This window comes from Musa acuminata, chromosome BXJ3-11 (genome assembly GCF_036884655.1).
Source record: "Musa acuminata AAA Group cultivar baxijiao chromosome BXJ3-11, Cavendish_Baxijiao_AAA, whole genome shotgun sequence".
Lineage (NCBI taxonomy): Eukaryota > Viridiplantae > Streptophyta > Magnoliopsida > Zingiberales > Musaceae > Musa > Musa acuminata.
This window is the reverse complement of record NC_088359.1, coordinates 12,056,161-12,071,819: the sequence shown is the minus strand read 5'-3', so window position 1 is coordinate 12,071,819 and position 15,659 is coordinate 12,056,161. Positions and strand designations below refer to the sequence as shown.

At 35.8% G+C, this 15,659-nt stretch overlaps 1 protein-coding gene across 1 annotated transcript; it reads right to left on the bottom strand.

The window, feature by feature from the left end:
- Window positions 1-1,400: 1,400 nt before the first annotated feature.
- LOC135652122 (probable protein phosphatase 2C 3) lies at window positions 1,401-8,179 on the bottom strand. Its single transcript, XM_065172839.1, has 8 exons — window positions 7,731-8,179; window positions 3,701-3,872; window positions 3,442-3,595; window positions 3,299-3,362; window positions 3,077-3,184; window positions 2,793-2,918; window positions 2,394-2,629; window positions 1,401-1,951 (listed from the first exon to the last, which is right to left on the bottom strand). Exons 1-8 carry the CDS (start codon window positions 7,950-7,952, stop codon window positions 1,735-1,737), a joined length of 1,299 nt encoding a protein of 432 aa, XP_065028911.1. The 5' UTR covers window positions 7,953-8,179; the 3' UTR covers window positions 1,401-1,734.
- Window positions 8,180-15,659: the final 7,480 nt, after the last annotated feature.

Sequence of the window (15,659 nt, the reverse complement as noted above, 5' to 3'; positions counted from 1 at the left end):
AACATAGCTAAATTACATGGGAGTCCCCGTTCCATTGTTAGTGATAGAGAAGATTTTTACTAGCTCCTTCTGGACAGAACTTTTTCGTTTACAAGGTACTCAACTGAATATGAGCACTGCTTATCATCCACAAACAGATGGGCAAACTAAAGTGGTGAACAGGTGCCTAGAAAATTACCTCTGATGCTTTACTAGCGACAAGCCGAAGAAATGGATTAAATGGCTTCCCTGGGCAGAGTGGTAGTATAATACCTCTTACCATTCTTCTATTAAAATGACTCAATTTGAAGCAGTTTATGGTCAACCCCCACCTACAATTACAAAATATATATCAGGTTCTTCTAAAGTTGATCAAGTCGATAAGGAATTGATGGATAGAAACAAGATTATTTAGCTTTTAAAGGATAACCTCATAGCCGCACAAGAAAGAATGAAACAACAAGCTGATAAACACCGAAGTGAACGAGAATTTACTATGGGTGATTGGGTTTTCCTTCATCTTCAACCCTACAAGCAAACTTCCATAAAGGTCCGATCTTCCATAAAGCTATCTCCTTAGTTTTTTGAGCCTTATAAGGTATTAGAACACATTGGACCAATTGCCCATCGCTTGGATTTGCCTGCTAGCTCTAAAATACATCCAGTCTTTCATGTTGCATGCCTTAAAAGGAAATTGGGTGAAGATGCAATAGTGTAGTGCCATTTGCCAGACACTTCTACTACTAGGGAAGTTCAAGCTCAACCACAAGTCATACTTGATCGACGAGTTGTAATGTACCGCAGACATCCTGTAACTGAAGTGCTGGTGCAATGGGCCAACTTGTCAAAGGAAGATGCCACTTAGGAGTCCTACAGCATGTTAAAGGAGAAGTTTCCAGAAAGGACAAGGCTGAATTGAAGGAGGCGGGATTATTAGGATCCTTTTTTTTTTTCTATGCTTTCCTTTTATTTTCTGCGTATTTATTAAGTATGTTTAGTTTAGCTAAAGTCAGAACTATATAAATAGGGATGTAACTGACAAACAACTCTTATCCACGTTAGGGTGACCAAATGATAAAAAATACTTTATCAACTAGAATAACTCAGTTGGTTACATGTAGTTGTTAACTAGAAGATTCAAACCCTCCTTCTGGCATCAAAAATATTATGAAAATAAATTTATACCATACGTTATTAATTTAAGCATCAAAGATCCAAAATCAGGTTTCGAATAGAGCTGTTGAAGACACGTGTGACACCTGCTTTCGACATTATCAGAGGAGGCCTTTAACCGCAGCGTCATACGATGCGAAAAAAAAAAATGATTAAGATAAAATATCTTGACGTTGGTTTTTCCCGCTTGAATCGTGTGACTATTGACAAATATCAAGGAATTTAATGGAAGTCTAAGATATTAATAATAAACACAATAGAAAAAAAGAATGTCATTTAAAGTGGAACAACATTAATGATCTTGTTAATAGAACTACAAGCAGTATTAATACCAATACAAGTGATGAGATTTCAACTAGTGTTCACTCGCTCTGTTCGTGGCCAACAAAGAAATAATGAGGACAAAAGAATTGAAAGACCCAAACTTCATGTAACAAAACAATCAGATCATTTACTTCCATGCCTCGTTGATCCCCCGGAATGAAATAACCATGCAGCCCATAAAAAATGGCAGCAAACAATTTCAGGATACCTCAGAAAGCAATGGGATGAGAGTCCGGTAGGGGAAGAGGGAGGAGAGAGCTACAGCACTTTGACTCCACTTGGGCGTTTTCCTTCCATTGCGTCCTTTTTGTTGCGGCAATCATCACAGAGGAAGGGACCTTCCCAAGGCTTCGAGTTGGTGGAGAAGATGGAGCCGGCATGAACGGATACTCCTTTGCTTGGAACAAGGATCGCCTGGCATATAGCGCATGTGAACACATTTGATGTTTTTTCCGCCGATGAGTCATTCCCTAGCCTGGAAAACAGGAAATTTGAATGTCTGAAACAAGACTTGTATGCATCAATCAGATGATTTTCTAAAAGAAAATCAACCTCAAAACCACAAGATGTTATTTGCAATTTTCATCCTCCAATGATACATGCAACAGTCATGGAAAAACCAATAAGTCAAATCTACTAATTGATGATGAAAATATGCCTGCACGAAATATATATATATATATATATATATATATATATATATATATATATATATATATATATATATATATATATATATAGCCTCCTCTCCAGATAGATAGAGTTTAAGATCTACGTCAATTTTAACTCCATGAAGTGAAGTCTGCCACTAGAATTAAAAAAGGAGCAAGGAGCAAGAATCAAGTGACATGTGAAATGAAATTTATGATAAAACAAAACAAGATCGGATCATGCACTATGGTTTCTGGAACACGGACCTTTCTGCAAGCATTGCTGAACCCTCTTCAAATAGTTCCTCAACTACACCAACTGCAGAAAGCTTCTTTGCTAGCTTATTAACAGAATCCTTTGGCTTTCTCCTGAAGATGAAAGACTTGAGTCTGTTCACCTTTTTTGGAGTGGATGGAGGAGGTTCTGATGATTGATCAGTTTGAGTTATATCAACAACAATGCAAGTAGTGTCATCCTTCAACCCCCTTGTCCTAAGTGCTTCCTGATAGGTTATCAGCCACGATGTAGTGACAAAAAAAATCAATCGGTTACTCTTAATAATGGAGAAATGAATTCTTATACAAGACTGTGAAAATGCTAAAGAAACGATTCATGATGGTGCAACAAATCTCTGAGCTCAAAAATGACAGGGTAATGTTAATCACCTTAACAACTTGTCTGGCAGCAAGCTCTGCAGGCAATCCTCGGCAAGAGTTTGCAGCCATATCAGAGGTCAGGGCATCCCAAATACCATCTGAAGCAATTATAAGTCTTCCCCCAGCTTTTAAAAGCTAGCACAAAAATGGAGATCTTTAGGACAAGCAAACAAAGGAAGGTAGCTAAATATTTAAATTCATGTTAGTCAGAAAGAGTGGTGGCAAGATATTGTTGAGAACTTATTACGAAAATCCTTATGATCCATGTTATCTAGTAGAAAGAACGGAAATACCTTGATTTGCTTCACATAAGGTACTGGAACAATAAATTCCCCAACATCCATGTCTCCTATTGATCTGGATAGGCATAATCCTCCTGGCCAACAGCGAAGGGGACCTATCTGAAAATGAGGCACAAAATATATGAAGGTGAATAATGCGATCATCGAGCACCATAGCAAATATGAATTATAGGTATTTAATTTTTTTATAATATAAATAAATAAATATCCCACCTCAGCACCACCTACAATGCTGAGCCTTCCCACTTCACCTCCACTAGCAGTAACACGTTCCCTCCTACCATGACATATTAATCATATTTAAGAGGATAGAATTAAAGGAACATAATGGTGCAAGATACAGCACCGATACCCACTCTTCAACATTTTCTTCTAGCCTATGATCAACAGTCAATGCAGAAATCACCCCTCCCTGTGCATCCAAAATGCATCGAGAATCACCAACTGACGCAACAGTGATTGTCCATCCATCAATTATCACAAATGTAACAGTGGTTCCAGATGTTTGTCCTGAAAAAAGTTCATGGAACATATGTTTTTTTTATAAATCGACTAACTAAATGTGGGAAAAACATCCATGAGCACATCTCAAAAAGAAAGGAAGCAAAAGCATGCCTTTTCTCTGGAATTCTTTATCAGTCTTGACAAATCCAGCAACCAAAGCACGCGGCAGAGCTTGAAGCCACTCTTCCCGCCCAAGCCCATGGGGAATTGCACCCATGACATGATTCAACAAGTTGTCTCTTGTATATATTGCTGCTGCATTACCATTATGCCCATCAAGGACCTGAAGAATTTTTTAAAAATAAATCAGTTCATTAAAATTCATAATGCAAGTAATCAACATATCACAACTCCTTATGAGCCAAGACTACCCGGAGACTGTGTTTATGGCATTTTAACACGTAAGCGATAAAATATTTTTAATTGACTTGGAGCAAAGATTTGACATGTGAACAGAAGTTACTTTGACAACAAATCAGCAAAGAAGATATTAGCTCATTAGACCTTTATTTTTGCGGTAAAAAGATTACACTCAAACTAGGCCTACTACAAAGGAGTCCATTTAGATGAGTGCGACTTAAGAAGGAAGTCAAACCCAAAAGTATAATATTATTGAGTTATCAAAGAAATTTGAAAAGCATATACTTGGCCAAAGAGGGGAATCACTTTAAACTTAAACCATGCTTTACTCTAAGATATGATCCCTCTTTCAGCAAGATATTTGATGAAGGAATTAAATGAGGTCAAATGATCAAATATGAAAAAAAATGAAAATTTTAAACACTAATTGGAAGACAAGTTACTCAACGAAGAAGTTCTTAGTATAACAGTGCTGTATTAGCCAAACTTTATTTAATCATTTTTCTGTTAATTCCATAACGTCCATGAGGCCAATAAAATGCACATGTACTGGCTATAGAAATCAAGTTAAATATAAAAAACCCTAAAAAAATCCCTATTTTTCAGAGTTGACTTTCTTCAAAAAAATTTCTATCCTAGATTACACAAATTGTTTGGAAGATCTTATGCATCAAGAAGGCCCCTTAAATATCAATTGCTGTCAAACTTTAACCAGTTCACCTATATTAATTTGCTTGTGTCCATAAACCCAACATAGAGAAATGCTCATTGATATACCACCAAGTTGAGAATAGCTCAGGTCCACAAATTTCAAGGGTAAACATCACAATCATACTGGTCGCAGCATGAGATTGCCGTCAACAATGTTCCAATTAGAAAGAATTTTTTTCCTAAGAATAACATAAACTATTTTCCTTCACTATGCTTTCAAACAAGGACAGATGCAAGGAGCACAATCTTTGATACTGAAATGGCAAATATAGGATCAAGGCATAACCCACTGGGAAACCATTACTGCTTTGACCCATGGGACTTTAAATTTCAAAGCAAGAAGCACAATTTCTGGTAGTGAGATGGCACCTACGGGGTCAAGGCATAACCACTTGGAAGAAGAAATAGACAGTAACATGAATGTGAACTCTTCCCTCTAGTCTTGAAATTCTTTGTCCACATGCAACGCACATACAGAACTCTAGTTGTTTGTACATCACTTGACTTAAGATAATAAAAATAATAAGAACATCTCCAAATGAATTTCTAATGTCCATGATTCTACTGTAATATCTAAGGTGTGTCTGAATGCTGAATTTCTAAAAAAGTTATAAAGTACTCACAAGTATTTTCTAACTAAGAAACAAGTTTGCATTGAATTTGTTGCCTGACAAATACCTAGACGATTAAGGTAGAGCCTGAACTTCACACTGTATCAAACCTTAAGCTGACTTGACCATTTGAGAACTATGCTGGATATTTCTCTCAGTTTCATTTTCCTTTGGTACCTGATTAGGCATTATTATACTCCTTACTGCCAAAAGGAACAAGCAATGAGCGCTCATACTCTAATTGATAAAGAGAGTTTACCATGTTAAATCTGACAGTGGTACACCAAAATTTGCAAATATGTTAGATAACCAAAGAAAATTTACAAACAATGACTTCTATGCCTCCTTTGGCGTTGTATTTGTCCATTAAAATATACATTGACTTGGTTTAACTTGAACTCTAGAAGGGTTTTTTCAATTCTATTTGTAGCAGAAAGCTTCAGCAAGATGACCTGCTTCATTCCATAGAAAGATGCTCAAAATCTCAAACCTTGCAAACATCTCTTTCAAAGAGGTTTACATCTTTATGTAGTGCCAAAACAATACAACTATACAAGTGTCCATAATGTCCACTCTATAAGCTATTTTTGAAAATATTGTAATGAAGATTTAGCAACAACTTGTAACACACAAAGCAATTGCACAACTAATGCACAGATAGATAAGATGATTGGATGGTACTTAAACATTTTGATTCCACTAAAATGAAGACTTTCGTGACTGTATATGGATATCTAAGAAATGGATCATGTCATTAATACTGGGTCCCCACTGGGAACAATCAAGCTGACCTAAAAGGTGAGTTCTTAAATTATAATTTCAAGATATGTTGTATAAATCCAAAACCTAAGACAAGCTTCTTGACATGAGAATGTCACAAAAGTTTGATGATAGGAACAGTTGAAGGACACCATAATGAGCCTGATTTGGAAGAGACATAATATAACTGTCAGCTAGGTGTCTGAACCTATGATAGACCAAGATTATAGTTGTTTACATATTAATTGCTAATTTCTACTGGAATGAGACCTATAAAGATACATTATATTGGTTATAGAGAACAAGTTTAACAGTGATATCTCTTCCTTTCAAAAGTTCTCTCTAGTGTTTACTGCCTGGTTATTATCCTTTACCATTTCTTCCTCTTATCTTTGCCTACTCATCACTCGAGTTGCTAAAATAATTTCAGAGCTCTAGTCAAATTTTGAGCATTTGACTTACCATTGACCAAAAGAACTTTGTTTATAAAATCAAATGAATCTAAACAATTAACACTTTTTGAATTTTTTAAATCTATAATTGGTAGTTCAATCTAAAAACTTATTCACAAGATTTTGCATACACTTCTTGAGGTGGATTCAAATTCCATTAATTGTGAAATGATTAAAGGAAATGACATGTACTCAGATTTGAAAAAAAATCGAAATTATCAATTAGGCTGGTTTGGGAGGCGATTTACAGCTCAAAGCCCACCATATTGACCAACCTTAGAGCTTGTTGTAGATGTTCATATATTTTGGCTACATTTAATTGACCTTGAGGAACATCTATCTACTTTCGAAGTAAAGAGGACAGAAAAAAAATCTCTGTTTGTCCCAAAACTTCTGGTTGTGTTGGGATTTTTGTTCCCCTTTACTCTGTTCCTCCTATCATCTTGCGATTCATGCTACTGAGAACAGTTCAACATCCCATTTCACAAGGACCACAAGTATATCATCTTGATCCTAAACTTACCCTGGTCCAAAGAAAAACTGATCATTGCAGTCTATGCCTTGCTGATGTAGTCAACTGCCTTGATCCTTCAAACAACAATTAGCAGTTTGATCAAATACCACGTTCGCAAGATTTTGTACTCTACCCAATCTGGTACAGTCTCCAATTTGAAAGAAACTACAGAACTCGATCATATGAATAATGCCAATTGCCCAACCTTACAGCGTGTTGTTCATATATTTTGGCTACACATAAATGACCTTGACATCAAAGCACTTCGTAAGTAAATGGGTCAGAAAGAAAATCTATGGTCCTCCCAAAACTTGGCTTCGTGTTGAGAATTATTTTGCCCTTGACTCTCTTCCTCGTATCATCTTGCCTTTCAGGCTGCTTGGAACCGTTCCACAACTATATCATCCTGATCCGAAACTTACACTGGTCTAAAGTAAACCTGCTCATGACGGTCTATGCCTTTTTTATGTAGTCAATTTCCCTGAGCCTTACAACAACAATTAGTAGTTCGATCAAAGACCACATTCACGAGATTCTTAGTCTTCCTGATCTAGTGCAGACCCCAGTTGGATAGAAACTACAGTATCCACAAGTCGATCGTATCAATAGCGTCAGATTGACATAAGAGAAGGCTTCCTTCTCCAAGTCAACCAGTCAAAAGAGAAACAACACCGGGTAAACTCAGCTCCGGTACGGAAGAAGACAGAGATGGGGGATCGGAGGCGAAAACATACCGCGAACACGGAGAAGGAAGAGGAAGGGTCGCCAAGAACGCGGCAGCAGTCGGTCCTGATGAGGAAGTAGTCCTCGCCCTTCTTGGACTGGGCGGCGCAGCCGTAGCGGATGCGCGGCCGCTCCATCTTCTCCATCCTCGCCTCCTCGCCGATCAGCAGCGCGAGGGGCACCATCGCGCCGCTGCTATGGCGGCGGCGGCGCTCGCCGTCTCCGCCCGCCATCCCCGCCGCCTCGCTACCTCCGATCCATGGCGGAGCAGGAAGGAGCGTCGCAATCGGAAGGGCGCAGGCGCAGATCTGGACGCGGGTGGCAAAGGGAGGAAGGAGGAAGAAGAGGGGAAGCGATCATCAACAAACAAACAACGCGGAAACACTGCGAGTCCTCAATGGAATCCAAGCATTATTATATACTGCATGCCGATCGAAGCCCAACCCAACCCACCGTTCGCAACAGTTGGCGCGGCTGCGGAGTGCGGAGTGCGGAGTGCGGAGATGGAGCAGTGGGAACAAATATATGAGTAGTATATCATACTTAAAATACATAATACCAAAAGCCAATCATACCAATTGAGTAGATGATGCAGTGGCAAAAGGAAAACAAGAAATAAAGTATTTCTTGGTGTACTCACACTTTCCCTTTTCCCTTTATTTATTTAATATAATATATTTTTTAACGTGCCAAGATGAAAGGATAACTAACGTATAAAATAATTGAAGGAAAAGAAAATAAAATACATATTACCAAACTAACTGCTGGGAGAATAAATATTTTTTGAAACCTTTTGAGACATTGTAGTGGTTAGTATACCATTGTATAAATGAATCTACATTTGAGTGTATCAGACATTGGTTTTTTCCCCCAGATCTAGGAAAAAGATATCCAATAAAAAGAAACATAATTTAAGTAAAATAAATAAATGAATTCTTGAAAAAAAATAATAAATTTGGTTTTTTTTTTTCTCTCTGTACAACACTCGTATTTTGAAAAATACCCAAACGACATCTCTTGACGAGCTATTTTATCTAAGACAAGTATGCTCAAAATAGTGGGTTTGGACTATCTATTCAATAAGATTTTGCTGATCGGTTTGAGTTAAAATATTTTTTTTTTCTAAGAAAGCCCATGAAGTGGCTATCGTCTTAGTACTGGTGGTGATATCGATGAAGAGGCAAAAGAGTTTTCATTTGTTACTTTTTTTCTTTTCTTCCATACGTGAAATGTTGGTGTTCTTTGTCTTTTCCTTTTTTTTCCTTTGTATTTTTTTTTCCTTTCTTCTTGAATCAAGAACGCAAAAAATATTATGTAAGTATATTATTGTCTTTATTACTTCTCAATCATTTACTAGTTATTTAGATAAAAGAAAATATATATATATATATATATATATATATATATATATTCATGAATATTATGGTATTAAAATTATTTTTGTTACTGTTCGATCATTTAATGGCTATTTAGATAAGATTATATATATATAGATATATATATATATATATATATATATATATATATATATATATAGGGTTTTTATGAATAGTATGGTATTTAAAGCATCTTTCGTTGTTTGATATTTATTTTTAAATGTATGAGCTTGAAACATTGCATGTATCAAGGTCTTCATATCGTACTTTCATGTAAGGCAAAAATAATGAGCTTTAAAAAAAAAACATTGCATATATCTTTATTACTATTCACTGTATTTTGCCAAAATAGTGCATCGCATATTTGTAAAAAAATTCTGATGGCCAATTTTTTTTATCAAGTGTTCGAGACCCTGACTGGAATGTCAAATATCAACGATCATTGCATGAGTAATTAATATTTTTGAGGAAATTTTAAAATATATTTTTTAAAATTAAAAAATAACATTTTGTGTAGGACCTAAATAATTTTTAAAATAAAAAATTACTGATATATGTTCATCTAGATTTAGTTGAAAGGCATCCTAAAACTTTTAAGGCATTTTGAGATGTCATAGTATGTGATACATTATTTTTGGATTTTGGTCAAAAATAGTGCATTGCATATTAATAAATTTTTTTTATGACCAATTTTTTACCAGATGTTCGATACCTAATTAGAAGGTCAAATGTCAAAAAAAAAAAAAAACATGAATGCATGATATTTTTGTGAAAATTTAAAATATATATTTAAAAATTAGAAAATACTATGCAAGATCTAAATAATTACAAAAAATATTAAAAGTTCTCTAAAAATAGAAAAATATTGGCATATGTCCATCTAGATTCAATTTAATGGTAACAAAAAATTTTCAAGGCATTTTGATCAGTTCTGCTATGCAAAGCATTATTTTGGAATCTTAGCCAAAAATAATATATCACATACTAGTAAAACTTTTTTGATAGTTAAATATTTAATAGCTGTTTAAGACATAATTAGAAGGTCAAATGTCAAAAAATATTGCAGGAGCACATGATATTTTTGAAAAATTTTGAAAAAAATCAAAAATTATAAATTGGCACACTATGTAGGAACTCAATAATTCTAAAAATAATAAAATCCCCTAAAATAGAAAAAACACTGATATATATATATATATATATATATATATATATATATATATATATATATATATAGCATTAAAAGTAGCCAAAAAATTTTAAGGTATTTTGATAAGTCCAGCAATGCAATGCATTATTTTTTAGCTTTAGCCAAAAATAATGCATCATATATATTAGTAAAACTTTTTTATAGTCAAATTTTTGCCAGGTATGTGAGACTTAATAAGAAGGCCAAATATCAAAAAAATTACACTAGTGCATGATATTTTTATAAAAAAATTATTTTTTTAGAAAATAAAAAATGACACAATGTGCATGAGCTAAATAATTCTAAAAAATATGAAACATTTTTTTTAAAATAGAAAAATACTTATATATCCATCTAGATCAAATTCGATATATCTTCAAAATTTCAGGATATTTTGACAAGTCCTGCTATGCAATGTACCATTTTTGGATTTTGGCCAAAAATAATGCATCACATATAAGAAAATATTTTCTAAGGGTCAAATATTTACCAATTGATTACAACCTTATTAGAAGTTTAAACATAAAAAATTATTGCATGAGTGCAAGATATTATTGTGAAAATATAAAAAAATTAAAAAAAATTAACAAATGATACAAGTAGAATGAGTTAAAAATTCTAAAAAAATAGAAAAATACCAGTATATGTCCATCTAGATTAAGTTTAAAGATATATTCAAAATTTTAGAATATTTTGACAAGTCCTGTTGTGCAATGAATTTTTTTGAATTTTGCTCAAAAAATTATGTATATGTTATAAGAAAATATTTTATGAATGTCAAATTTTTACTAGGTGTTTGGGACCTAATTTGAAGCTCAAATATAAAAAAAAATTACATGAGTGAATGATATTTTTATTAAAAAATTAAAATATTAGAGAAAATTAGAAAATGACACACTACGTAAGAACTAAAAATTCTAAAAATTTAAAATAAAATAAAAGAAAAAACATTTATATATGTCCATGTGGATCCCATTATCAAATAAAAGTAATAGCCTCATAAGATAATGTTGAATCTCAGATTTTAATGATGAAGTCAATTGTCATTTGTTATCTAATCTATATGTTGAGATAAGTGTGCAGGATTAACTACGATGAAAGTAAGATATGCAGCAAGAGTTGCGGCGGAGTCAAGACAATGATCACGTTGGGAGTTCGAGAGTTTGACAGAAGTTCGGACAGTCGTCGGAGGTTCTACGGGAACAAATCCGAGAAGTCCATGAGCTTACCAAAGAAGCTCGTTGGAACTCGCCAAGTGGATCGTCGCAAGTCCAAGAGTTTGCCGGAAGTCCACAGGAGCATCACCGAGGGTTCATCGGATGATCGACGGAAGTTCGCCGGAAGCTCGTCGGAAGAAGCGATTGACGCACCGGAGCAAGTTGCAGTAAATGTCTTAGGAAATATCGTAGTTAGCATAATGATTAAGTTGGAAATGGGAGGTGATCCCATTCACTTAATCTTGGGGCAATTGGGCCCCTGAAAAACCCAAATTGGGCCGAATGGATCAACCCATTCGGACCCTGATTTCTGTCAGGCGGTTGAACCGCCCAAGCCAGGCGGTGGCACCGCCTGGGCTCAGTCTCCGAGCGAGACTGGGCGGTGCAACCGCCCCTGACAGGAGGTGGCACCGCTTGGGCTCGGTCTCCGAGCTCTGGCTGAGCGGTGCAACCGCCTCAGTCAGGCGGTGGCACCGCCTGAGCTCGGTCTTCGAGCTCTGGCAGGAGGTGCAACCGCCCCTGACAGGAGGTGGCACCGCCCAGAGGCTTAGTCTTCGAGCTCTGCCAGGCGGTGCAACCGCCAGATCTCGAAATTCCGGGAATTGACAGTTTTGAGCTCCAAATTCAAACTGGGTTGGGGCCTATAAATACCTCACCCTTTCAGCACTAAAAGGGCACCCAGAAACCACCGAAATTCTGATTTTACTTTATGATTTTTAGAGCTCAAAAGTGTTGTATGAGTTGAAAGTTCTTCTTCCTCTTTTCTTCCAAGTTTTAATCTATTATGAGAGGAACGGAAATTCTGTAAGGATTGCCTCCTAAGCCCATCAAAAGGAGTGAAACTGTAAAAGGGTAGTTGCCCTTCGCCTATTGAAGGAAGGCCTCTAGTTGACGTCGGTGACCTCGTCGGTGGAGGAAGCCAAAAGTGGAGTAGGTCAAGATTGACCAAACCACTCTAAATCTCGGTTTGCATTTACTTTGAGCATCTTATCTTTACTGCAAACCTCCTCAAAAGCTTATTGCTTTCTGCGCATATATGATTGGGTTTCAAGCTTTGCACTTTCCGAATCGGCGTTTAGACGTAAATCAGCTTTATCGTACGATCATCATATTTCAATTTACGTTTACGTTTTGATTTCTATCATAACTGCAAACTACCTTTATATCCTTGCTTTAACTGCATCTCGCTTAATCAAGTGATTTACGAATCAGCATTTAGACGTAAATCAGTTTTTTTGTACGAATATCATATTTCAGTTTGCGCCTACTATCTGATTTGAACCATAACTGCAAACTGCATTTATATCTTTGCTGCATCTTGCTTAATCAAATATTAAAGTGATTTACGAATCGGCTTTCTTACTGAAATCACTTTTATCGAACGAACGTAGTTTTTTTAATCGTAGAAGGTTTTCCGCTACACTAATTCACCCCCCCCCCCCTCTTAGTGCTCTTGATCCTAATAATTGGTATCAGAGCGGGGTTAACTCTCAAACGGATTAAAACCCAAGAGAGATGGCATACGCCGGAAACCAAGAGGGCCATTCTATTACATGTCCACCCATGTTTAATGGGATGTACTACACCTATTGGAAGACCCAAATGAGAATCTTTCTTATTTCTATGGATTTTGAACTTTGGAATCTTGTCGAAAATAGATTTTCGAAGTCTTCTCTTCCAATGATCGATTGGAATGAATTGGAGAAGAAAGCTTTCGCTCTTAATACAAAGGCTATGAATGTCTTATTTTGTGCACTTGATAAAAACGAGTTCAACCGTGTTTCGGTTTGTGAAACCGCATTTGATATTTAGCACACACTCGAAGTAACTCACGAAGGCACAAGTAGAGTGAAAGAGTCAAAAATCAATCTTTTGTTACATTCTTTCGAACTTTTCCGGATGAAACCGAGTGAGACTATTGGCGACATGTTTACCCGTTTCACGGATATCGTCAACAGTCTAAAAGGACTCGGAAAAAGTTTTTCGGATTTTGAGCTCGTAAATAAGATTCTAAGATCCCTTCCTAAAAGTTGGGATCCTAAAGTCACTACTATTTAAGAGGCGAAAGATCTAAACAACTTCCCTCTTGAAGAACTAATCGGGTCATTAATGACCTACGAGATGACTTGCAAAGCTCATGAAGAGCAAGAAGACATCTTTCCAAAGAACAGGAAGGATATGACACTTAGAACTTCAAAAGACCACTTGAGAGAAAACTCAAGTGATGAGGACTATGACGATGACTTGGTACTTCTAACAAGAAAATTTAAAAAATTCATTAAAAGAAACAAGTTTAAGAATGACATAAAAAATAAACTTGAACCCAAGAAGGACCAAGTTATTTGCTACGAATGCAAAAAGTCGGGACACTACAAAAGTGATTGTCCTCAAGTCAAAAAGAGAATATCAAAGAAGAAGGCGCTTAAAGCAACGTGGGATGACTCGAGCGCATCCGAAGAAGAGGAGTCCAACACCGAGCAAGTTGCTCATTACGCCTTAATGGCCATCGGAGAGGAGGTAACAAATTTAATAGATGCAGATTTATCATTTGATAAATTATTAAATGCCTTCCATGACTTATTTGATGAATGCAAGATTATTAGTAGAAAATACAAATTGCTAAAAAAGGAGCATGATAGTCTTACTTGTAATTTCGATAAGTTAAAAACTGAATATCATGATAGTTTAGGTTCATGCATAAAATGCCATGATCTAGAAACTCTCCAAAAGGAAAACTTGCTACTTAAGGACACCTTAAAGAAATTCGAGGTTGGTAGCAAGTCCTTGAACATGATCCTTGCAAACAAGGGTCACGTTCCCAAAAGAAGTGGAATCGGATTTGTGAGAAGTCCTCACCAAAATCCAACCACCTTCATAAAAGGCTCCATCTTACATGTTCGACACCAAAGCAAATACAACTTTTGTTGCAAACTTGGACACAAAACACATTATTGTCCATTCAAGAAAATTAGTCCGAATAGATTAATTTGGATTCCTAAAGGAACCATGATAAATTCTATGCAACATGATAAAAAATGTAGATCTATTTTTGAGGCACCCAAAAGCAAATGGGTACCTAAAGATCATCCTTTCTTATAGAAACCTATACCATCGCAAGCTAGGAGCAAGAGATGGTACCTTGATAGTGGATGCTTAAGGCATATGACCGGAGATCCATCTCAATTCTCTAAGCTCACTAGCATAGACGAAGGCTATGTCACCTTCGGAGACAACAACAAGGGTAAAATCATTGGCAAAGGAACCATAGGTAACAAATCCAACTTCTTTATCGAAGATGTTTTGTTAGTTGATGGTTTAAAACATAACCTCTTGAGCATTAGTCAATTATGTGATAAAGGATATATTGTCAGATTCGAATCTAATGCTTGCATCATTGAAAAATCACACAAAAACACGTCTATGATTGCATTAAAACAAAATAACGTATACACTATTGACATCAATGATTCGTGTAATGAAATATGTTTTTCGGTTTTGAATGAGGATGCTTGGCTATGACATAGAAGATTAGGTCATGCTAGCATGAAACTAATCACTCAAATATAATCTAAAGAACTTGTAAGAGGAATTCCTCATATCAAGTTCATCAAAGATAATGTATGTGATGCTTGCCAATTAGGTAAACAAATTAAGGGTAGTCTCAAATCTAAGAATTAAATAAGCACCTCTAGGCCCTTACAATTGATCCATATGGACTTGTTCGGACCAATCTCTACATCAAGCCTAGGAGGTAGCAAATACGCCTTCGTCATTGTGGATGACTATAGTAGATACACATGGACTTACTTCTTAAAACAGAAAAATGAATGCTTTAGATATTTTACCAAGTTTTGTAAACTTGTTCAAAATGAGAAGGGTTCTATGATTTCGTCAATTAGAAGTGATCACGATGGTGAATTTTAAAACCATGATTTCCAAGAATTTTGTGAACTCAATGGATACAACCATAATTTCTCTACTCCTAGAAATCCTCAACAAAATGGAGTAGTAGAAAGAAAAAATCAAAATTTACAAGAAATGGCAAGAACCATGTTGAATGAACATAGCCTACCAAAATATTTTTGGGCCGAAGCCGTAAACACTACATGCTATATTTTGAATAGAGTTCTAGTAAGACCCTTACTCACCAAAACTCCC